At 43.1% G+C, this 25,833-nt stretch overlaps 1 protein-coding gene across 2 annotated transcripts in view; it reads right to left on the bottom strand.

Annotated features, from left to right (window-relative positions):
• The window catches only part of LNX1 (ligand of numb-protein X 1, E3 ubiquitin protein ligase), a 68,328-nt gene that overhangs the window by 32,030 nt on the left and 10,465 nt on the right, over positions 1-25,833 (bottom strand). For both annotated transcript variants that reach the window (XM_010574511.1, XM_010574512.1), the window contains exons 2-3: positions 3,701-3,942; positions 1,932-2,087 (exon numbers count right to left, since the gene is read on the bottom strand). In XM_010574511.1, the coding sequence (XP_010572813.1) occupies positions 1,932-2,087; positions 3,701-3,942 (398 nt within the window). The remainder of the gene's footprint in view (positions 1-1,931; positions 2,088-3,700; positions 3,943-25,833) is intronic.

Genomic DNA, 25,833 nt, shown 5'->3' on the forward strand with positions numbered 1-25,833 from the left:
GTATTTGTATCGCTGCAAGTTACTTGCTTGCATTTTTTTAGAGACCAAATTCCAGAACTGTGTAATCAAAGTGCATTCTTTGCAAATGTAATTAATACAGTAATTTAGGTACCCAGCTTCTGTGATCTCATACGTAAGAATAACAGCTCATTAAGTAATTACACGCCTACCTGGTTTTTCCAGTGCTGTAGAATATATTTGCAAGTTTACAGGCATGCTTGGTGCAGAGGAATGAAACCACAAGCAGAGTCAAGGAGAGAAGGACAATCTTGACACTGTCAATGGGGCCCTGGAGTGATTGCCACTTCAGTGCCCCATTATACGTCCCTTAAAAAGGAGACAACAGCTCTTTTCATTCTGCTGGAAATGTAAAGGCCAGTGTCATCTTCACAAACTTCCTTCTGTTAACATCTGGACTGCACTGGGTTGCTGGGTAGGTACTGTTGCCATCCATATCACCCACACACTCTGGACATGAAACGAAGCTTTCAGTGGAACAAATGTGAATGTCAGCTATAAGCCTAGGTAGAAAGTAATCATAAAAATGTCTATGCCCCATCCTGAAGAGGTGTCTTTTGAAAAGTATGAACTTGAGACATGCAGAATTTCACTCCAGCTGAAGAAGGGCAAGCTTTTGCTTACAATGAATTGAACAGTTGCTAGGGAATGAGAAACGGTGTCTGTCTGCTCAGAGAGCTGTAGACAACTTATTTGCAAAATTTTACTTGGGGAAAAATAATAAAATATTTAGGACAGTGAAGGTATTAATGATGTTTCCAGACCAAGGAGCAGATTCACATTATTTTTATGGAAAAGGTTCACAGTTTTGAATTATCAGGTTTTATTTTGGCTACATCAGCAAGTCTGTGGACTAGGAGAGTAAGTACCAAGAACACAGAAACGTGGTGAAACTCTCCTGAAGGAATAAGCAAATAGAGCAGAAGAAATATTGAACACTATTCTCCAATTCACCACTTAAAGAATAATGATGCTTAAACACAGCATTTGGCAGCCTTTTGTACTTATTTTGTGAGGGTTTCAATGACAGCTTGAAATACAGAGCAAAGGGAAGTTGGATATTCTGTCTTCTTAAAGCCCTTACCCTGGACATTTGATCTGGGAAGACACGTGAGGTGCTGAGGCGTCAAGCAAAGGAATAATAAGCTCAGTGAAGACCTTGATTAAGACAATGATTCCCACTCTATCATCACTTCCTCTTGATGCATGAATGCTAATGTTGACTTCGTAATTACGGTCCAAAGCAATTAGTAACATTTGCTTATTGCTTTGAGAATGCCAAATGTTAAGTGTTACTGCCTGCCAGACCCCTCATTCTTGACATACGTCAGACAAACTTGCCTCTCCCTGCTGTTTAAGAGCAGAGCACTCTTACCTCATCACCTGCCTGGCTGAGGTAATACAAGTCTGTCACCAAGGAACCCACAGAAGTGCTGGAATAATTACAGTACTTTGCACTTTCATACCATCCTCCCACAGGGAATTTCCAGTGCTTCATAAACGTTAGCCAAAACTCATGAATTTCCTATAATGTATGATCACTGTGATCCGTTTGCTTTACAGGGACAGACACATGCTGATGAAACCTCTTGAACAAAATGATAGAGCAAATCGATGACAGCTGCAGTAATAGATCCCAGATGCCCAGATCCCACATCCCGTGTGCTAGATACTGGCCTGGCTGTAGCACGCAGGCTGTTACCACTACGTGAGGTCCCACACACCCCAGCAACATTCTTGCCTGCCACTCACTAACAACTTTTTAAAGACGAAAATAAGGAAAGATTGAGTTTTCTGGCTTTTTAATCACACACAGCCCACTACATACATGAAAGACGTGGACATCCAGTTCCCACATGGATAGGGTCCCCTATCCCATTTTAAGTGATAACACAAGGAGGGTAAAGCATTACCTTCCTCTCCAGCAGCAGAGTTTCCAACAGTTTCTCTTTCCCGGTCAGCCTGGTTGGAAACGGCGCTTCCACTTTTTGTCCTTCGAAGAACACTGAATGCCTTGTTTATTTTTTTAAAAGATCTGCTTCTTATAGTGGAGCGTTCAAAGTGTCGAGCTGCAACAACAGGAAAAAACCAAATGAATACAGTTCAGCAGTTCTGGGCTAGAACCACACCTTTTCTGCAGCTGTCGGCATACGACAGGGCATAACATCAACAGCAAGGCTGCCTGCACTTCACCTTTGCACCTGACTCCAGCTGTTACTCCAAGGTTGCACCCACCTGAATCTGGGTACAATTATCCTACCTCTCTCCCACACCCTGGAATTGCCACCTTCCCTGTCTGTTTTGCCAGCAACACACAGAAATTTCCTGTGAGTGTGGTAGCCTGGGAGAGAATAATCCTCAGTCAAGGCAGAAGCAGCAGCACTCCTGTGAAAAATGCATAGAAAAGAAAGCAGCACTGCCCTTCTCAAGTTATATAAGTTTGAAAAAAACCCAAACAACCCAAACCTGGAAGTTGTTGTTAAAAACTCTTCTTGAAAAAAACCCCACACTACTGCCTCAAAACCCTGCAATGCTTTCAAAGCCACCAACAACAGCCAACAATTTCATGTCAAAAATTCAAAGATTATCAGGTGGGAGGGACCAACTAAGTCACATCTTCTAACCTGGGTAAGGCAATTAAAAAAAAAAGTCATAATACTTTCAAAACATGTCACTCTTTTCCATCCTGCTGAACATATCTTCGTGGCTGTGGCTGTTCTCTCTCTTCGAGCTCTGCGTGCTAGCCAAACATTGTAATCTAATATACAACATTCCCTCAAACCAGACTGTGGCCTCTAAACTCAATAAAACTGGTGGGATTTAATTTCATTCTGGTGTTCTCTTCTTACCCCCTCCCTTTCCTCACCTCTCTAGCCCCATGCAGACAAGAGGATAGCACTGCTCATTTTCTAGTCTTTCTTCAGCCCTTCATCTGTTCTCCCAACACACAGCTGGTGCAACACAAGGTGGGCTATTCATTTTGGCTTCGGAGTCCTCAAAGAAAAGCTTTGAACTCACTGTTAACACTTCCGAGTCTGCCTTTGGCCAGGCCACATTTTTCAGATATGACATTCATCAGAGCCAGGTGAAGTTTCACAGGGTGAAGGATCAAGGCAAGGTTTCCTGGTGCAACTTGTCCCTGACTATGGTTATTTCAGCAGGACCAGCTCCTCTGAGCTGCACCTCCCTGGGAGGCTAGCAAACATCCCCCAAGCTCCCAAGGCACTTCTTCAGGTTTGTTTTCCTGCAAATACTTGTCAACTGCCAATCACAGTTCCCAACAGGCTTCTGGGTAGTTGCCCATGGCATGGTCTATGCAGGTTACTTGGGCCACCATGTTTTGGTGAAGCCACCACACAGCTACCCCAGCTCCCCAGCACACTACACATGCCATTTGCTCTTCCAGCTGAGCTGACTTGCCTAAATAATCTTTCTTAATACCTGTGGTTTACATGTGTGCAGCTGGTCTGTCTTCAGCTTGATGCTGCCCTTGGCCAAGCAAATTTGGTTTTCACCTCAAATCTATTGGGTCACTGAGTGTGCAATTTGATAAACCATGTAAAATTAAAGCTTTCATAGTCCTTTTTTTTTTTTTGTTAAAGCCTCCAACAACATATGTTTCACAGAAAACAAATGCTGTCAGAGGCCACCAGGCTCTGAAACCATCACTTTTAGTTCTTACTTCTGTTTCGGTTGCCGCGATGCAGGTCTCCGGGGCTGCTGCCCAACTGGCTGTCCTCCGAGGTGGGGCTGAAGGCCGGGTTCACCAGCCCCGGCTCGTCTGTCATTAAGGCAATGGCTGCAGCTGAGGAGAGCTCGGGGCCCAGGGCAGCTACTGCTAAACTGGAGCCATGGTCTGGAGAGCAGTCTTGGGAACGCCTCTTCCGTTCCTTGGTAAGGCCATAGTGGGATGCTCCTTTACATCTAAGGAGAAGGGAGGGAAAGAGAGACATGATAACAATTTGTATTTAAATGGTGGGTACTCATAGAAGTTATCTGGTGCCAAGGAATCACTTGGAGTACAAACTATGACAGTCATGGTGGCTGATGAAATATGGGTGGTTAGCAAGAGGGAAAAATGCCAGTCCCATCATGTTACACAGAAAAAGAAGGAAAACTGTCCTACAAAGTAGCTGAGTTACCACCTTACGGAGAGAGACTACTGCTGGTCAAGAAAAAACAGAGAGCTGCAGCCTTGTGTGTAGTCTCATGTGTATAAATAGTTACTGCGGATGCAAGAGGACAGGAATAGCAGGTGGCTAATGAAGCCAGAGGCTACAGTCTGTAATTTCCCCCTTGCCTCTGGTCAATGAAGGAGGGCAGGGTGAGGCCTGACAGCTTCTCCAGGTCTGCTGGTGAAATAAAAGGCGCCTCACCTAGCCCTTCACCCTGAAAAACCTTCCTGTCACCAAGGTGGTCTCACGGGGAGCACAGCACTGTAGTCTTTCATGCAGGAGGCAGGGTCTGCCCTTTGGGTAGAAGCCAATGCAATCAATGAAGGGAGGGCTGCAGCTGGGAGTTGAACCCCCCAGGGTCTGCGGGAATCAAGTCCCCACGCAGTGCCCATACAGACCATTTACTACTTGAACTGCACCTAATGAATTGTTTTCAAATTCAGCCATGGAGGCGAAGTTTCCAGCTCTGCTATTCCAGCTCAGTTGAGACACTAAAATAGAGGCGTCACTGCCTTGACAGAGGAAGAGGTGCAGGAGGCGGGGGGGTCCCACTGGCCCTGCAGCCCTGCCAGAGCCAAGGAGGGAGTGCAGAGCTCCCACCAAATGGCTGAGTGCAGGTCCTCAGACCAAGGTCCTTGGGCCAACCTGGGACTTCACCTCTTTGGGGAGCTAAAGGCGGGTTCTAAAATAATTCCAGAGGAAAATCCAAATCCTAACTCGACCTCCACAGTGACAAAATCCTCCGTTTCTGGTGGAGCCATGCATGTTCCCAGAAGAGCTGAAGATACAGCATTGTAAGAGGCAGATTATAAGCCTGCTTTGAAACAACTTACTTGTGCTCCCAACTATCTGCTCTAGATTCATTCTAGACAGCAAAGGCAGGACCACACATGGCATTTCTTTCTTAAGATTTGTTAAAGTCACTTGAATGAAATTAAAGGTCACTATGCTCTTCATGAGTCAGTATTTAATTACAGCTATAAAATAACTAAAGAGACAGAGTGGCCCAAGAACACAGCACCTGTGACTTTTCTCCAGCACCTCTTCTGCCCAGTGCCCACCCACTAGAACCTCATTCACTGCATTAAAAAGAAAATCTGCCTTTTAATCATAATCTAATGAGCTTGGCCTACTTTCAGTTACTGTTATCTCTTTCTTCATAGCAAAGGCTAACTGATGACTTTCATAAAAGTGCCCTGTAGGACGAACTCACAGAAATAGCTGCCGAAACCCTTAGGGATAGAAAGCTCTTTGTAATATATGGCATGCACAAAAGGCAATGCATAATGCATACAGTACACAACGCTAGTGGGTTAAGCATCAGAAAAGAAGTAGTACACTGAACAGAAGCCTTGGAAGAGAAATGATTTATGAAAGCAGTTCCTGGGACAGAAAGATGAGATGCAGCCGAGTCACAGAGCTCTCTATATCAGCTTTGGAGCAGTAGTTTAATTTCTCTTATGGTATTGGCTTTTTATGAGAGAGAATTGAATTAAAACCTTTTTTTAGCATGAAATTATGATTTACCATCATTTACCTCATACCGCTTCTGACAACTTTTGTCTTAAAGAGGGGGAAAAAAACCCAACCCAAACTGTATCATATTGCTGCAACTAGGTAAGGGCTTTGTATATGCTTTAAGGTGTGGATGGGAATGGCTGTGGCAGAACTTATTTCTGAAACCTTTCACAGGCAAAATGAGGCATCTCAAAAGAACATACTCCTATGGAAGAGAAGGTTAGTCAACTATTTCAAAAGACCAACAAAGAGCTATTTGGGGCACCTATTCCAAGACAAGACTGCAACAATAATAGAGTAAAACAGAAAGGAAGAGCTCTCCTGCCTTCACTGCAGCAGGCATTTTCTTATTCCTTCCCGAAAAAAGGGGTGACTTCCACACCCTGCCCAGCATCCCACACCATGGCAGGATGCTCTCCTTTGTATTTCATAGGAAGCAGAAACACAAAGGCCTTCCCCTCTTGCAGCCTACCTAAACTTCTCCAACACAGCATTTTGGGAATCTGTCCTTGACCTCTCCCACTCACAGTAAGGTCACATTTACTAATCCAGCCTATGAATGCTCAACAAAATAGCTAAACAATAGTCTAAAAAGCCAACACAATGAAATGAACATAAAGAAATGGCTTCAGGGTGAATTGTTTGCTGTTCTCAAAAGACAACCTCTGCCTTACAGAGATCCTGTAAAGATTCGGAACATGATAAGAGATATTCCTGCTCCACATTTTATTTTATTTGCCTCTGTTTTCACTGTGCCAGTAAAGTTTCAGCAGCTGATATTAGAGCCTTGTGAATGGGTCCTCAAACGCAGATCTTTTTTTTTATTTTTGGTGGGTTGCATGAAGATCAACGTGAAGATCAGAAGTGGCTCTGCCCAAGGTTTCCCAGCTACATGGATTCAACTGCTGCCTGGTGCCCATCTGCACTTCCCTGCTAAAGCCTTCACTTTCTGTGGAAATCCTCACTCGCTGCTGCTGGCTGCACTGCAGACACCCAGCTAACAGCATCAATCCAACAGCAATGAACAGAAGACAGTTACTTTGAACATAGAGAGGGCTGACACAGTTTAAGATGCGGCTTATTGGAGAAGACAAGTTGTCATGATACAAAGCACAAGGCATATCTTTCTAACTCTGCCAGAAATAGTTAAAAGAGAACCAAAGCTCTTCAAGTATGAGCACTACAGCTATTTCTTAAATAATTGTGGCAGGCCTAAATGAACACAAATCAAGCCCTCTTTCTTCAGATTAACACAGTGTCCTTGAAGAAGAAAAAAAAGTCCCAAGCCCTCAAACTTGTAATAAAATCTGCAACAGCATCTCTTCACTTTCATTGTTTTCCTTGTGCTGACACTGCTGTGATAACAGAAAACAGAAGAGATGACTGTCTAAGTGGAATCATATTTATAGTGGCTCAGCTACATCTTTCCATATGGTTGGATTTGGCTCCTAGAAAAGAGAGATCCATAAAACAGCTACATGCCAGTACTAATTATCTCTCTCACTGTGATTATTAATCAGCTGCCTGATTTACAGCTGGAAGAGAGGGATACCTGATTAACATAGGTCAGTCAGAAAGCAAACCCAACACTGTCTGGTGGCCAAGGTGAGCTACAGATTTATGTTCCTTCTCAGTTGCGCCGGACAGCGAGTACATCCATGCAGCTGAAACAATTTGAAGGTCAAAACCGAGAGAGGTAAACAGACATGAATAATGCGTGTTGTACAGTTCATGCCATTAAAGTAGTGTCACTAGGTGCATACAGGAAATTCAGAAAATAGTTTCTTCTGTTTGCATGGCCTCTTTCATGAAGCAGAACTATGCTGGCCTAAATCCTGGCCGTATGAGCTAACGACCGGGCAGTGAAAGGGCAGTGGAGGCTGCTGAAGCTTCAAGCAGGTCTGCAATTCTGGCTGGCATCAACATCAGCAGCTGCAGGGCAAGCCTTGCCCTGCACCCAGCTCCTCGCGCGAGGGAGGGTCTGTGCTTCAGGAGCAGCACATCCCAAGCGCTGGAGCCAGGGGATCCAAAACTCTGTGGCTGCCTTAACTTGGTCCTACCATTGGTAAAAACAAGCTTCAGTCAAACTCAAGGCCAACAGAAACATTTCCACATCATTTGCAAATTGAAATGAAAACAGTTGTTTGAAAACAGAAATGCATTTTCCTTGCAGCATCCCTGACTTGCACAGCAAAGGAGCGCCTGAAAGAGAGGTCGACCTCAAGGATTTCCATTACGCAGGCTCACACTGGGCAAAACGTAAAGGCAAGACATAAACAAGGACAACTGCATGGGTTTTTTTCACTTCACTTCTAGTGATCTATATGAAAAAATATCACAGGAAAAAAAAAAAAAAGAAGTATATATTTATAATGCATTTGCTCTTTTAAAAATGCCCTGCTTTCTATTTCTGTCACTTTACAGGCTATCCCTCTTTCTCCCTGTCTCACACCTGACTGCCTAGGCAGGAAACACAGGAAAAAAAAGTGAGTCTAGAGAATGACAGTGCTTGTGAGCCAGGTCTGGCACAAATAAACAGAGCAGAAGCTCTCCCTGCCCATTTCCAGCAGTGCTTTCCCAACCTCACTTCCAGCACACTTATATTTTGGTGCTGTTTTGCTTTTATGCAGCAGCAATGGACACATTGTCTGAGTGCAATTAAGAATAATGTATACAAAGCACTCAGGATTGCCCAGCAGAAGAAAACACTGCATAATGGGCTGTTGTCGCTGATCCAAAGCTAAACCCTGATCAGGGTAGACAAGTCTGTTTCAGCTATGCCACTGCAAGCAATCTCATCCTTCTGTAATTTGGGCTTGACACAAGCCAGGATCAGAAGTACCAACAGTGTGTATCACACCCTGACCCTGTCACACAAACTGTTCCGACTGCTCTGGTACCCCTGAACTGATCTGGTGGAAAAGATGATGGAGAAACTGCAGATGACCTACAAGGAGCGTCCTGGATAAGCTGGTGCTGATAACCTCACTTGTGCAACCCTGGTGAGAGGCTCCTATTATGTCTGGGAAGGAAGCGGGGGGGATTTGAATTGGAGAGTTTGACTTACAAGAAGGTGTTGGCAATTTCTGCCCCACAGGAACCATTTGTACCGTGTGTGCATCAGCAGTGACTGTAGCCCAAACATAACCCAAATAACAACCACATGGTTTTCAGGCCAAACGCCTAAACTCTAAAGCTTTTTGAAACTCCATCATAAGGGAGTGAACTGACTTGATCAGTTCTCAGACAGAGATGACACCAACTCCCCTCTGACCTTTTGCCAACAGTGCACCAGAAACTGGAGCCAAAACTGAAAAAGAACCGAGGCATCTAAACTCCAACCAAATCCTATGTTACAGATCTAAGCTAAAATGCAGCAAATGCGCAATCTCCCTTCCAGACCAACCATACTGACGCTTAAGACGCCAGAGACATCAACGTCTTCAGCAGCGAAGGTGACTGATACCCTGCTGCTCTTTACGCCAAACGATGTTGTATCATCCTTGCTTGGAAATCTGGCTTCTGTGAGTCCTGGTCCTATGTGCAAAATCCCTCTTTTTTGCTATATATGAAAATCAATCCTGGAACTGAGTGCTTAACAGCAATGCTTTTTCCTTGGTAATTCTGGGTTCTTGCAGGGATTAACCACTGCATGAATGCTGCATATGAAAAAAGCTTCATAAATAAGTACCTGATTTTTTTTAAATGCATTTGCCTTTTCTGCTTTTTGTAAAGGATTGTGTCATGTCCAGAGCATTCCTCAAGCTACTGTAATCACCAGCTGTGGCTAGGAATGTCCTGCCTACATTAAACTTTCTTCAATGTTCCTAAAGAAGGGGATGAACCATGTAAAAAGCAAAGCTTAAAATCCTGGGTAACAGTCCAACCAACACTTGCTGAAAGTCAGGCTGCAAAGACCTTGTCTAAACATGCAACTAGAAACAGGCTGTTCTCTGCACCTGCACTTGAATTTTATAATGCCAGCAACATTTCTAGACACTCACCACTGCTGTTCTGTGCACTCTGTACCCTGGCATTGATGCACTTGAGTATCCTCTCCCTGATGATCTTCCAGTGTCAGGGGCTTGCCATCTTGTTTGGGGGGGGGGGGAATGCTCATTTTCTATCTAACTTAAGTGGGAAATTGTCCCAGTTACTATTACTCTTTCACTTCCATAACCTGATAAACAAAAGCGTTTTAGAGACAGCTCCCTGGCACCTGGGGCATCAGGACTGGCTGGGAGGGAGGCACGGCTGGCGGCTTGATCCCCGCTGCCTCCAAGGGGTTGAGGATGAGCGATTCTGTCCTCTGCTTCCATACACACTGCTCTTCTCCATGTCAACATACGATAGACATTCAGATGAGGCAAATGGCTTCTCTGTCTAGCTGTCAGAGAGATTGTCTCATGTTATTTGCTCTCTATTGTCAGCTAGAGGCCTTTGCTAAAGTATAAACACGTAGTAGATTTAATCATTCTATATTTCTGCATTACTACTCTATAAATATTTATAAAGGTCCTTATAACATTTATTTCTTTAAGCTAAAGTTATTTAGCTTAAATACTTTCCCACAAGATAGGAAAAAACTCTCAAATATCTATTTTTTTTTCAGTTTAATTTCTGCATATCCCTGTTATGGTTTCCTAAGGTTTTTTCATGCTTTTTATTTTAATGAAGCTGTTGTAATTCAACAAAGTCTGGAACTACCTTACTAGCAAAGCCTAAAGTTGTGCTCTGTCCTATCTCTAAAGATCTGACCCCAGGGAAAGGCTGTCATTTTTACAGTGCTTTTGCACTATGATGCTGTCAAACAAAATATATTTGTTTATTATATAAGGAACGTGTGCAGGAGTATCTGTATACTTACACTTCCACGTCAGTTACTCTGTATGAATTTGGGTGCACCACTAGAAGAAGGGCTTAGAGTTCCCACAGATTAAAACCAAAAAGATTTACTAAGCATAGGAGGAAAATATATAGAGAGAGCATTCTTTATAATTACTATGCTAGTCATCACCTACAGTGACATACTCCCATTTCTGTGATTTGGTGGCTGAGAAGGAGGAGCTAGCATGGCTACTGATTTTGGTACAGGGCCTTGAAAGTACTTTCAATTGGTGGAGAATGGAATTGCAGTTCAGAGGCCAGTCCCCACAGTTCCCAGAACTACTGATGGACAGACAGCCAGTGCCAGACACAAATTGAACAAGCATTCAATGGAAACCAAATCCCCATTTTAAATTTGACTGCTCATGCTGAGGGAAGGGAGGAATTTCCAGATTTCCTACTAGTTTTCAGGAGAGTTGAAAGAACTTGGAACACATTTTTATTCTTAAATAAATTGCAGAGTTTCAACTTCATGTACATGCTACTAAAGTGTCATGTAACATGTGGTCATGTTTAAGCTTTTTTTCCCTTCTCTTTAAAAAACAAAAAGTTGTATTTCAACCACCATCATCAACTTCTATTATGAAATCTTTTAGAAGGCCCATTAAGCTCTATCATGGGAACAGGGAATTGGAAGAAATAGGTAAACAATACTAGTTGCCTGCAATTGTGGGCAAAAATCATGACTGGGATTATTGTGCAATGATCCCAGTTGTTGTTGGGACTGTGTACAAATCGTTGGTCCAGGCCATGTTGTCTCCCTCCCCTGACACTTCTTCCAGGCTATTACTCTGTCACTGATGATTTTGAAACTACAGCTGTACTGATTTCTCTTCAAGGTTCAAGCATTGTTTCAAGGTCTGGTCTTAAACCATTCCAACAAATTGCAGCTGTCTTACATATAGGGGAACGGAGTTGTAAATTGCTAGAGTCAGCTGAGATGGGCAAGTCAGCATACAGACTGGAAATGCCAGCTTCTTGTATGGATTAGCACAGCTTCAATATTGTGCTTAACACAACCACTACTTTTGAGAAGCTAATATTCACAACTGACTTTGTGGCTTCACCTTCTGTTGCCCCTTCCCACCTGTGCCCAAGCCACCAACACTTTGAGAACGCACAAGGACATCGGCAGTGTCTTCCCACTGCTCACATAAGGCATGCCCTTGGGCTGCTGCTACAGCTTCTACCTTTTCAATGCTGCCTTTAAATGTAATACTTGTAGAACACAAGCAGACCTTGAGCAACAAAAATGAGGAATTAACTGGGCTGAAAGACTGCAGTCAGCCTATTAATCATTATTTGCTCCTAGATTACTATAAGCAAACATTTTTCATCACAGCGAAGTTACTGGCCAGAAGTACAGAACCACAGTGATCTTTTGTGATGCAAAACAACAGCAGCATTTATTTGTACTGAACTTACTCAATTAAATACTGAAGCTCCCCAAGAGTAAACTAATAATATTAAACATACGTCATGCAATCTACTCACACCAGCTGACACAAACAAAGAAAACAGAGGAGTAGCACACTATCTCTAACTCTTGGTAGGTGCTCAGGTACTGACAGCAAGGAACCTATCAGTACCTGGGTAGGAGATTCAGAGCAAAATAAGAGGGAAGAATAAAACAGGTGGGACTAACATTTTTGAGCTGGTGAGAGCCTGTTAACCTTGCTGATGGCTTCTGGTGTTTTTAGCATTCAACAGATCAACATCATTTAAACCCATTAATCCTGTTCAAGTGCAATATTAAAGTCCCTTACCAGGTGCTTTCATCACCTTCCAGAATTGCACTGTTTTCTACACAACATACTTGAAAGCTTCAGCCTTACCCACTCTTTAAAAAGAGTAAAACTGGAACATTGTTTCAAGAGAAAGTGAGAAAACATAACTTAGAAAGACCCCTAAGAGGTTTCTTCGTGGAAAACTTGGGTACTTATCAATACTCATATTCTTTTATCTACAAATGGCACGCACGAGGGAGCAATCACATGCAATGTGTGTCAGTTGGGTATTTGGAAAGTAACATAACGCTTGCCATCAACAGCTGTCAGCTTCATATCTGGTTTTCAGGTCCACCCAAGACCACTCAAAGAACAGCACTGGTACTCTGCAGGCAATCTGGATCACTGATTTTGCCTTATACTAATAAAATAATAACGTAACCGCTTTTACAGCAGACTGCAGCAGGATCACAGAATATATTCCTCATTTAGAACCTTAACTGGAAAATGAGCCTAAGGAAAATCACAGCATATATATACAAAGCCTCAAAAAATGTAAATGCTGCTAAAATCAAGTTATCTGTGACTAAAATAACAAGTGCAAGAACAAAGAAATTCTTAAAGCATTGCAGTGCTATACCTCATAATATCATACACTACATTTGTCAGATTATGTGGACACACATATAATTAACATTAAGAATAAGCATTCAATCTGTTGATTCATGTGTTTTTCATGTTTATTGTTTGGTGTTTTGATCACTGAATTATACTCAACAGGTATAACTAGTCTCCTGGAACTTAGTATCTCGGCATTGTCTTCCCCTCCTACTATCCCCACCTATACTACAAAAACTTTATGATGCAGTGAGCAAAATATGCTTGCAATGGGACAAGGGGTTTTGTTTTTTTAACAAGAGTGACAGTATCAACATAACCCGATTCTTGTAGCTACAGACAGAAGAGCCTGCCAGACAGAAACTTTGTATTTACACGTACTTAGCACACATTTCTTTTTAAAATAAAACTAATTACAATATCTGCTATGTCACAGACTCGACAAGCCAGCACTACTGAGAGCAGGTTTGAGGCTTATGTTGGCACAAAGCAATGACACATGCACATAAGTCTCTAGATATAAAATAATAAAAAGGGAACACTGTGTTCAATTTTAAGGTGTTTTCAACCCAAGGCTTGGGTTTCCACTGGAATTCGAAATTACAGGAAACAATGGGGCTGCCTCCTATTGACAGAACATGCTATGGACAGCCACCCACAGCTCTAGCTCTGGTGGCACTTGCCTCTCATCTCAGTGACCCCAAAGTCACATAAGATGCCTTTTAGGTCAGCACGGGTATCTAAATTACATCACTAACACATCTTGGTACCCATCAAGCTCTGAAAACATACTTGCTTCCTCATGGAGAAGGTCAGAAAAAGGTCTCAGCACACCTCAGAAATTGAAAAACCAGAGATCCCTGTCAGGTGCCCACCTGAGTGTTGAGCAAACTTTTCTGCCACCACAAGTAAGAAGCATCTTAAGATGTCACAAATGTTTCCCATTTAAAAAAAAGTAGTTCTCCTGTCTTATCAATTCCAATGTCTCATATTCAACAAGGACCCTAAATCAGTCCTATAAGAAATCAACTGCATTTGACTCATGAAGCACCGTGTCTTTAAACCCTAAACCAACACAGGCTCCCTGTAGGGGTGGGGAAGGAAGAGTACAACATTTCCTGGTGTATCACAGAGTTCAGTTTCCAGGATTTCAGCCTAAATGAGTATTGACACTGGCGTAAGAAGTACATAAGTCACGCTGTTGACTAAATATCTCATTAGACTATTTTTTTTGTGAAGATAACATAGCCAACAATACTTTTGGCTAGTGAAACACTATTCTGGCTTCTAATCCTTCTGGCTCTGCAGTCGTCGTCTTTGCACATACGGCTGGAAGAGGACGGATCAGAGGGACATTATGAGCCAGTTTTCAGAACAAAACACCCCAAACCCATTGGGCATGCAAAAATCTTCACTGCTTGTGGTTTTATGGGTTCCACCCAGTTGAATATGAGATATTTTAGTGAGATATTTCACCCTCCCATTAAAATAAACACACACTGTAAAAGCATTTAAAGGCTCCAGAAAGTCCATATCCAGCCACAGCACAAGTATGGCTGGAATGTTGTTTACAGTCCTCCTAAAGCTCACATGGTAGGAAATGCTCACTTATGCTGTAAAAATGGTGAAAAACATTTTTTTTTAAACACCATTTTTTAACAGAACTATCAGAAATACTTTTAACCTGAATTCCTTTATCCAAAGCTAAAAAAAGCCCAACCACTCAGCCTTCTCCCCATATAGCTACCTACAGGCAGTGCTGCTCTTTGGATCAAGGAAAGCATCCAAAAACACAGCGATGTGGTTTCCCTGCTGTTGTACATGGACCACTGTCAGCTCTCGCTTGGCAAGGGAAGCTGACGGAGCTCACACCCTCACACGTCAGTTTTCCGGACTGCTCTAACCACTAAAGCTCAGGTTGGGTTGGGGTAAGGCAGATCTCTGCTTCTCCTGCTGAAGCTCATTCAGAGAGGAGGATTAAGCAAGAGGGAGCCTAATGCTCTCGCCAAATGACAAACTGGCACCTGGGAAGGGAGAATCTGAGTCCTGCTTCAAAGGCTGCTATGACTTTTTGGTTGAAGTTGGGTGAAGTTCATAAGAAAAGGCATGGCCCTCTGTTAGTCCAACCAGTATCTTGGGGAAAAAATGGCAATACCATCTAGGCACACAAGCTTTTTCAGTCCGAAGACAAAGAAGTGATCTTTGAAGCTTGAAATATGGGTTGAGAACCTCTCCGTAAAGCTGTGTCTTGTTTTCTTAGACCACCAGGATATAACTGATGAATCATGGGATAAAACGCATAAACTAGGGTGGAAGCAGGAATCCAACCCCAGATCCCCTTAATTACAGAAGATACCTTCAGAAATGGGCACTGTATTACCAACAACACAAAAAGAATTTCCCTGACAAAGGCAAGGGTCACAATCACAGAACAGCCCAGTTGGAAGGGACCTCAAAAGATCATCTGTTCCAACCTTTCATGGGAAAGGGAGCCTAGATGAGACTATCTAGCACCTTGTCCAATTGCATCTTGAAAACTTCCAGTGGTGGGAACTCTACCATGTCCCTGGAGAGGTTGTTCCAGTGAGTGATTGTTCTCACCGTAAAAAAGTAGGAGAAGAAGAAAACAACTTTTGCACCATATCTTACTCTAAGCCCAAGTTGTTCAGGCTGCTGCTTCTTATACCTTAGCTTGCAGATGCTCTGTGTTTCTTTAGTCTTTACTACTTTCTCAGATTTCATGATATTTTTGCATAGTATAAATAAGAGAGGATGTTTTCACTCTGTTTTTCTTCAATTATTCAATTTATTAAAAAAACATTCAGAGTAAGAGTCCTGTTACAAAACACACTAACTTACACACTCATCCTACTAAAATACAGGAAACAAATAGAAAACAATCCCAAAATGTTCTTTAGGAAGCTACTCTTTTGTTCCTTTTTTATGCCACTGCAGCCTTGGGAATTCCAATATTCAAGGTCTAATAACTATTTCTGCTTTTGAAATTGAAATATAAACATCATGCATGCAAATGGGCACTGAGAACACTGTGGGCAAACCTGGGCAGCAGGTTTGGAGAACTGAACCTTGAGCATGAGCCACAGTTATATTCCCCTGGGTAATCCAAAATGGTGGCCTTGCCCCTGCTGTCCTAGGAGAGGGCACATCCTGCTTGACCTTGCTGGACCACAAAATGGGTTGGGGCTACTGTGCGAGAGTCTGCCTTGAAATGAATCCAAACCGCGAATTCTCTGTGACAGGTTGTGGCATCTGGGTGACTCAGCCAGCCTCTGTGCCCGAGGCTGTTCCAGCCCAGGCTGCGATTTTGTTAACATCACAATTTAAGTAGACTTGGGTCTCGTTAGCCGTGATGATGGACCCCCTGAAGGAAAACCAAGGTGGCATAGGAAATGATGTCAGTTCATTCTTGGCTCTGAAAGGGGGATAATTAAATCTGTCTTCTTCAAACTGAGGTGACCCTGGTCCTTCAGAAGGGAGCTGGCAATCTAACCTCCAGCAGCGTGCTCATGCCATGCCTCATCACCTGCTAATTTTCACAGCAAAGGCACTACCCACATCATGTCTCAAGGTGACCCAAGCCATCACCAACAGACAAGATCTCCAGCTGGACATCTATACTAGTGTCCAGTGGACAGCGGCATGCTGGGGGCATTGGACATGTTGGCAGCCCAGATTCAGTCATACATAAAACAAATCCTACTTGCTTCACGTAAATATTATCACAACAGCCTGTCAACGCAGATGGCTCATTGAGCCAAACTGGCCAGCTTTATAATACAGAATGATCTTACAGCTACAAGGAGAAAATTTTCTCTGGTTCCAAAATATCCACCCCAGCCTGACACAGACATTGAGGATAAAAAGAAAAAATTAGTAGGCAGACTAAACAAAACTGGTAGTGCATTTAAATATTTATATTAGCAATTGAGACATGGGTCTCTGTTTTAGTAATTTGTACAATGCCTTGGACCATTGGTTGGTGGCTTACATATCTTCAGCTGGTTGTACCTTCCAAGGAACTTCCTTAACTGCCCCTGAAACAAGTTTGCTTCCTGAAGGGCAAAGCCAGATACTCAGCACTATGTGTTTATAAGGGTGCAATACGGAGGGAAAAGGAGGAGGAAGAGGAAAGGGAAAGAAACATCTAATGATTTAGTGACTGTAAACAGAAGAGCCCCATGGCAAATTATTTTCTTATTTCTTTAAAAGGTAATTGAAGATACTACAGCATCATGTAGGAGGGTTTGCTGAGTACTTAGATACTGGTATTAAGGAGACCTTCCAAAGCTGAGCACAAATTGTTCTGCAAAGGCTAACTGCACCCAGCCTCCAGAGATGGTGCTGCTTCCTAAGGGGTTGTCTGCAACAGGGAGGTACATAATTACTGTAGTGGTTGTGCAATGATACCTTAGCCACACTATGTATACTGTATGTGTAGAAACACACATCCGAGAATAGCTTCCCTGGAGACATCCCTGTTCTAGAGTAAGAGCATTCACCAGAGAAGCTATCCTAGAGTACGAACAGTATTGTCACTTGACATCCAACTTTATTATGGATTAACTTCCCTGTGTACTCTTTTCTTTGTGTGTCTATTGTGGGGATAATTTCTGCCCTTTCTTCCCTGCCCTTTCTTCTGGACACCACACTGAAACTGTGGGAGCTCGAAGTGCCAATTTTAGGTACTAGTTTCTCAATGCCATTGCACTCTATAACTCCAGGCCCTGCATCCCAAAATTCTTTTTTCGCACTAGGTAGTGGCCATGTATAATCAAGGTATCAGTAAAATTACGGCTCGTTTTTAAGTCTACAAAGGTACCTGCCCATTCCTTTAGCCCACAAAGAAGCAGGCATAACGAAGCATAGACATTCATGCCAATGGGCATAAGTAACACCAGGAAGTGAACCAAGAGATCCTTCTGTTGCTGGGGGAAAAACAGATAATTGTTTTCTTTCCTTTGATAACTTGCTTTCTTTTAATTAACGTATTAAAAGTATCATTTTAACACTGTTGACCTAATAAAACTTCAGGGGTAAAAAAGCCCCCCCAGTTCAGTAGGCAGACTTTCCTGGCAGCATCCCTTATAAAAGAACCCAACTCTGTAAAAGGTGATTAATTTGATCAGCTGTGTCTAGCAGTGGTTCAGGATCGGTTAAGAGGTGATATTGTCCGATAGTTCAAGCTCTGGAGCTCTGTGAGATCCAGGGTCTACCACTCAACATGCCACATCTTGAAAACAAGTTACAGGTTCACTTTATTTCACGTGTAATAAAAAGAAGTCCTTAGGGCTTACTATGTTTTTGTTCAATGTCTCCCACAACACAGATTTGGCTCATTTGTGGGTTCTTTAAACTACCATAGCGCAAAAGCAAGAAGAATAAAAGCAGTCCCATAAAGCCCTAACTGTGGGAACGGCACTTTTATTCCCCGTTAGACACCTCAGCATCTCTAGAAAAAAGGAAGGGTATAGAAATAACAGACACCCATCTACCTTCCAGAAGCACAAAAGAGGTTGGGACCTGAAACAGCGTGCTGGCACTGCATCCAAGTTTTGCTAAAGATACAGAATCATGGGTCACCCGAATTCCTGTGCTCAGCCCTGGACCTTACAGCTCACGCCCTTGTAAGGGTGAGGACCATTCTCTTCAACGTGACTATTTCAGAAGACCTGGAAGAAGCACTCTTTGCAAAGCAGTCAGAAGGGAGGGGAGGATAACATCAGCAACTGCTTCCTTGGCACAGGGGACCATAGGCAGCACAGCTGTTCTTTTTGGAAAGGTCAGAGAGGAAAAAAAGTGCTGAGGGAGTTGTCATGGGTGGACAGCACAATAGGTGATTCCAGAATAATGCTTCACACAGTCATAAGCTTTTCTTGAAAACATTGCTCAGGAAGCCCAGGTCTGACTAACTTTACAAATAGCAAACACAGCTTGAAAAACAGACATATACATTATAAAATCACTTAGAATCCATTTTCCTTGTTTCTCTCTGATGAAGGAGAACACAGGCATGTCTCAGAGCAAATGAGGCCGCTGAGATAGCCCTATATCAGCCCTCTCCTGCCTGGTCACAGCCACATCCAGGGAATGTCAGCAGGAAGGTTTCAGGCCATACCCATGGCTTCAACTTTCTCCCTTTGCTCCCTTTGCAAGCTGCCTGCCCACTGCAGGGAAAGTCCATGCAGGGCCAGTCGTCCCATTAGCACCCACAGAAAATAGCAAAACGCTGTCCCCGGGCTCTGCAGGAAGTCACGCACCTTTGGAGGCGAAACACGATCTCAAGGTCGTTTTGAAATCCTGCCGAGGTATGCCCACGCAGCAAGCCGTGGCAGCTCTCAGACAGACATGGACTGCCTCCTGTCCTCCTTGGTGCCCAGGGCCTCCCCAAGCAGGAGGATGGGGACAGAGGGAGGGAGCAGTGTCATACGGTGCCAGACCTATCCCACTCTCAAGCACTGCCAGGAGATAAGGAAAAAACAGCACAGAAGCTTTTAGAATGAAGATGACCCAAACCATAAGCCCTGCAGTTAACAGAAAAAACCAAAACAAACCTGAACCCTCTGCCTCCTTGTGCCCGGGACACTGAGGTGCAATGGAGACATCAAAATGATTCCTACTTCATCCCCATCACTGTGGTCAACCAGAGGTGTGGTGAGAGGGGACCAGGATTCATCCCTAGCCTATAGTTACACTGTTCAGCTTCTTCAGTAACTTATGAGACAGGCGTCAAGTCCGTTCACCCCTAAACCCCTTGAAGCCTTCTGTGGTGATGTGGATGACCCTTACAAGGACTAGCTTCAACGCTGGAGACAAACAGGGGCCTTTCTGCACCCTTGCCCTTTAGCTGCAGATCTAACCATTCAGCAATGGGTTGCTGTTTTATCACCAGTCCTGCTACTCTCCTGAAAACATCCTGCTTCAAAGGGACTTTCTGGTCAGTGTTAGAGTCACAGAGTTTGTGTTTGCCAATGCAGGGAGATAAATTTCAACAAAAAAACTAGAAGAAAAGTCACAGTTTTGTAGGATCTATTGTCATACAGCTACCATTGTCACAAGGGGCGGGAAAAGCGGAGTCTGAGGTTTTACAAAGATCCCACACAGGGGTGTGTTTTTTTTGGAGGGAGGGGGAGGTTGTCAAAGAGATTGCAGAAGCTGGAGTCCATAACATTTTATTTGTATTGTTTCAACTCATTCACCCACACGACCTCAAGGGATGTTCTGTTTTTTTAAAATTGCTGTCTCTGCTAAAAACCGCATGGTGTGAATCAGTGAATATTTTTTTGGATCTCTACTATTCTATCACTCTGCTATATAGGTGTAAAAACCAGAAGTTTGCCTATGTACGCAAAACCTCAATTTCTTCCTAATTATTCCAATGAAATTCAAGAGAGTAATTTGCTAAAGTCAATGGAATAATATCTGTATAGAACTAATTTAAGTGAGGAAAAAATCAAGCACATTGATATTACTCTTTTTGTTACTTCTTCCAACTTCCATAGCTTCCTCTGTCTGAGTAGTGGAATAGCAGATAGAGTAACAACTAGGGACGAGGTCCTTGAACCAAACAAATCAACTAAGTAAGAGGAATTGAATGATATCGGGGGAGAACTTACAACACTTATTTTCTTACGTTATTTTATTTTCACTGTTTGTAGTGGGTTTTGTAGGACAGTTTGCAACTCTTTTAAGGATTTCGGTCCAGGTGGTAATTTAAATAGGCAGAGGATCAGTTGACAAAACTCTGATTAGATGTCAGTTCTACAGCCGAGCTATTTCATGGCCTGGCTTAACCTATGTTTAGTCTAACAGATAAATGTTTAGAGTTCACCAAGACTGCTGAAGTGAAGTTAATATAAAGAGAGTCTTACCAAACCTGGTCAATCCATAAAGCTTTCTTTGTTTTTAGCCTTCTGCTCCACGTGTTTTGCTGAAGTTAAGCTCTGCAGCTTAAATTCACAATTTACTCATACATTAATCCATAAATTTAACATAAGCATAACCAGCTTGGAGTTTTGCAGTGCTGCAATAGTGCAAGGCCATGGAAGACATGTGGCTCAGTGTGCTCAGCATCACTGGAGTTGACCATGAGGGTCCTTGACAGATCAAGTCAGCCAGTTTCTTTCTTTCCCTTTCCTCCTTACTCTCGTTGAACAAGACAAGACACTCAAGGGAATAGCCCTTTCACAGACTATTTCACAGACCAGTCAGGTGCTTGCAGACAAGAGAAGGGAGCACACAGGGTCTCACCACAACTACAAGGAGGGCAGGGCTTGTGCACCTCTGACAGAAGTGCCTCTCCATGGACTGACTGAACTTACTGGCTTCAAGTGACTTTGAAACTATGAATGGGTGATCTCCATTCACCTACCACAGTAAAATCCAGGACCGTCCTTATTTGATCTTGACTGTGTGCATTTACTGCAGTGGTTACAATGGAGTCTGTGTCACAAGAGCACCTTATATTTTCAAACCAGTTCAATTCTCCTTCACCAGACAGGAGAAACATGCTGCCATCATGCTGTGCAGCGTTCAAGGCCACGCTTCCCTGATAAGCTTGATCCCTTGGTACTGCTGTACGGAGCAGGGCAGACGTGTGGGAGAAGCAAGAGCAGAGGTATAAAGAAAACAGGAATTGAGAGGAAGCAAAGGAAAGACAAAGATTTAGGGTAGCCAGGAGCAGCCAGGTGGAAAATGACTAGAGAAACCAAAACACAGCCTCGCACTGGTGATGACAGAGACTGAATGAGCATTACAAGTCATGTCAAGGGAACCAACAGAAAGATTCCTATTTAAAGAGTTTCAAACCTGCATTTTCTCTCAAAACACATATAGGACAGAAGCAGCCAATTCCCACTTAGCAGGTAGCATCAAGAGAGTTTGTGTAACACTGCAAAAAAATAAGCACCTATTTAAGAGCAAACTGTTATTTTTACCGAACACACAAGCAAATCAACCTCTCTCATCACAGACAAAAAAACTTCATGCTGTCAGCTGTGAGTTCTCTTGGTGGTGTAAAGCACCACAGGGCACAAAATGACTATGGTATTTTTTGCGCTGGTTGTCAACCTCTATTTGCTGGGGATTTGAAAAACAGAGGAGACATGAAGCACAGGAAGACCTGAACAACAATTAGCAGACATTAACAAAAAGCAAGGAGACCATCACAAATCTGTGAAATGCATTTTCTCTCTAAAAAAGAGACTGTTAACCCCTCTGCAATACTGAGTTAGCAAAAATATGAGGCATGTAACTAAGTATCTACTGAAGAGGGAGGGGATGGGGAAAGGGGAAAGGGAGCTTGTCTTATGAGGTAGGTGGAACAGGACCAAATGCATTTTGGAAATATCTGGTACGGATTACAGTTCATCAGCTCTAGAAGAGGGTTACTTGGTCTCGGCCTCCCTTTATAAATTTCTCTTGTTCACTTGGGTCACATTACTATTATTCAAGCCTAGATTACAAAAAAGGCAGATCTGTGGGACTTTGCGTTTATTTGCTTTGTCAGCTCAACATATTAAGTGCAAGTTTATAAGTACACTATATATCTTATTAAATGCTCTGTCCTGTTTTGGTCTATTCTCTTCTGATTTATTTTGAACTCAAAGACCATAACTGTAAGTGCCTTCAAACCTACAGATGCTTAGACCACTGGGGAAAGAGCAGAAAAAAGTGAAATGCAGCAACCATTACTGTCCAACTTCATCACACTCATGCCTTGGAAGAATAAAACAAGAATGTACTGGAATTTAATCTCCTCTGAGGGAAGAAACTGGAAACAGCATGTTTGCTAGAAATGACGCATACTCAATCCACTAAAAATCATCAAGATATGCAAAATTTAAATGCAATTTAAAAATGGACACTGAGAAAATTTACAGACACCGCACCAAGGAAAGTACATTTGTCTGGCCATACCCTTGATCCACAACAGCACAGAGCAGGTAGAAAGCAGATGTGGAGAACACAGCAAGTCCCCAACGCTGGCAGCTGCGTGGGATGTGCAGGACTCTGCCAGTCCTATGCCAGGGCTCAGGTCACAGCAGTGGGGCACGAGGACGGCATGGATTGCAGTCCCATGGCAGGATCTTCCCAGCATTTCTAGACTGATTTACTGATATTACCAGTACCGATATTTCCATCACAGTCTGGGTTGGGGCAAAGTAGCAGCAACTGGCACTTTCAACTATGTGCATCCCACAACAAATCCCAATGACAAATGTAACTGCAGAAGTGCCAAGAGCAAAAAAGAAACACCAGCATATACAGACTGCATTTGGGAAAGAATTGTGTTCAACCTTTCTCCAGCAGTGCCATCTTCCTGCTGTAATTAAAAACCAGAAAGTAATGCTCAAAGGAGAGATATGCCAAATGTTTAAACCAGATCCAGTGGTGAGGGCAAGTCACAACCACCTCCTGGGATTCCTGCTCCCACTGCAAAACCTGTTTGGCAAAGGGTTGTGTTGCAACATGTGCTCCTCATATAGAGTGCTTATTTCTGACTGTAATTTAGCCTCTTGGCAGGAGATGCTCGTACACATCAAGCGAAACAGCCTTGCTCATCCATATCAACCTATACATCCTCATATAGTAGCAGCAGCACAGCATACTCTCTGCTTCCAGTGGTCTCCTGTGGATCACTGGACAGATTTTGTTAATCATGCCCATCTCCTCTCCATGAAAGCCCGCTCCATGAGGGACATTTTCTGGCCTTTCATACTGTTAAGTTACAAAATCCACAAGTGAAGGGGCCTCTGTGGATGCTCCTATGAAACCATTCCACTACTCATTTTACATGGGAAAGAAGGTTAAAAACAGTGAGATATCACCAGTGCTAACTGAATGTTAAAAACAACATACAACAGTAATGCTTATCACATATGGGAGGAAAAAAGAAAATACCTGAATTATGCTTTCAAAAATAGCACTATCTGTTCTTAATAAAACAGAAAACAATAACGAGGCCATCAGTCTACTAATCTTATCAGTTCACTAAGTTCTGCAGAGAAGAGAAGAAAATACAATCCTTAGACCATGTCAGATTCCCCTCATCCTATATTTAAGAGGTTACTAAATTATTGAATTTCTACATTAAGAATATATTACACACTGCCTAGTGAATGATGGGACTGCAGTGCATAATATAGAGAGAGGTGTAAGCTTCCTAATATGTGCACATGAAATGACTTGCTGACCTAGAACACTTGCTTCCTGTCAATGTGACTTCAAGAGAGTCGAGGAGGGAAAAATAAATCCCAAAGTAATACACTGATGATCAAGTTTTGTAGCTGAAATTTATACCACTAAAGACATTTTATTCATTTATTTTACATTATTTAGGTAAATAATATGTAGTGAGTTAGTAGAAGAGCAAATAAAAAATGAGCATGGCTCCAGCAACTGCAAATATCTTGTCTTAAGCTGACTTCATGCCATGTGTCACAGCAGTGTCACGGAGCAAGACAACTCCACAAGGACAGAGTCAATGGTGATTATTTCCTCCTCACCCAGGTATCCATTATACTCAGCTCAGTGCCTTCATAAAAAGAAAAGAGAATGAATACCAGAGTAGATACAGCCAATGCTATGTGTGATCATTACAAATCTGATTGTCTGCCTGTGCTGCTGAGAAGAACAAGACTTTATCAATAAAGTTTGATGGTGCTGCCAACAGAAATTCAATAGCAAGGAGATGGAAACTTCCTAGAAATATGGCTTGACTTGCCCACTGTCAATCTAAATTCAGAATCTGTTGTCAATTAATAAATTATATGAATGGATAAAGCATGTCCTAGAGAGAGTCCAAGGATTCACGGGCTAAATTCAGTCTTCACCAGCTGCAACTTTGCTGAGGCCTAGGTGTGAATTCAGCTTTTTAAGATGTTAAAAAAAGTTCACATCCTTAATCCCAAAACAGAGTTCAGTTCCAAGCCAGGAATTCTTCGGTGGCAGTGGGGTTTTAGTCACGATGTATGACATGTCAATGACTAACAGATGCCTCCACTGAGGTACCAGTTCAACACAGAGGGACCAGCCTGGACCCTCCTTTTGAAATAGGAAGCCCCCAGCAGCCACATCTATGCTGTCACACAGGCATATTAGTCCAACATTGCCAGCGATGTTACTATAAAACCTCTGCTTTCGTGTCCTGTGCTGTTGGCATCCTCATGCACCCAGTTACTACAAGCACCCAGTCTAGTTCCTGAACAATAGCTTTGCTCATGGAGAAGGTCACGAAACACAGCCAGCTGCTCTGCAGTCTGGGGACCTTGAAGGCAGATTCCCCCAAAAGGTCAAGAGTGTTAAAAAACCCCAAGATCCTCAGACCTACTTGTCAGCTTCCCTACAGTGAAACAAGCTGTGTTGCAGCTGATCTCAGAACGAGTATTCAGAGCAGGATTTAAGCTATGACAGGCATAAGAGCTCTGCAAGAGCAGTGTTTATCCTCACATTGCAGGACAGCCCAGTTCTGCCAGATTTGTCAGAGAAATAGCTCAAGGAAAAATATCCTTGTCATGCTGCCAGTGCCAGTGCTAAACTAGGTTAATTGTCAGAGAGATGCGGAGGTCGGCCAAACTTGCAGCATACGGCCTGCGTGGCTTAATGTCAGACAAGAAATGAGAGTCAGTTGCTTGTGAGTAACCACCAACTTCCTGCAACTCCCATCCCCTCACTCCTTCCTCCTGCCCCGCCAGCCCCCCAGTGCTTTGCCCTCTCTGGTCCCCATCCCAACGTGGATCGCCCAGTGTGAAGCAGCCTCTGAATGGGATAAGGTTTACCTCCTCCGTGCTCCCGTTACATGGGCAAGGCGTGTAAGCACACTTCTTTTGAGCAGCCTGCACAATAATCAGACATAACTGAGACATAACTCA

This window comes from Haliaeetus leucocephalus, unplaced genomic scaffold (genome assembly GCF_000737465.1).
Source record: "Haliaeetus leucocephalus isolate CR32 unplaced genomic scaffold, Haliaeetus_leucocephalus-4.0 Scaffold439, whole genome shotgun sequence".
Classification (NCBI taxonomy): domain Eukaryota; kingdom Metazoa; phylum Chordata; class Aves; order Accipitriformes; family Accipitridae; genus Haliaeetus; species Haliaeetus leucocephalus.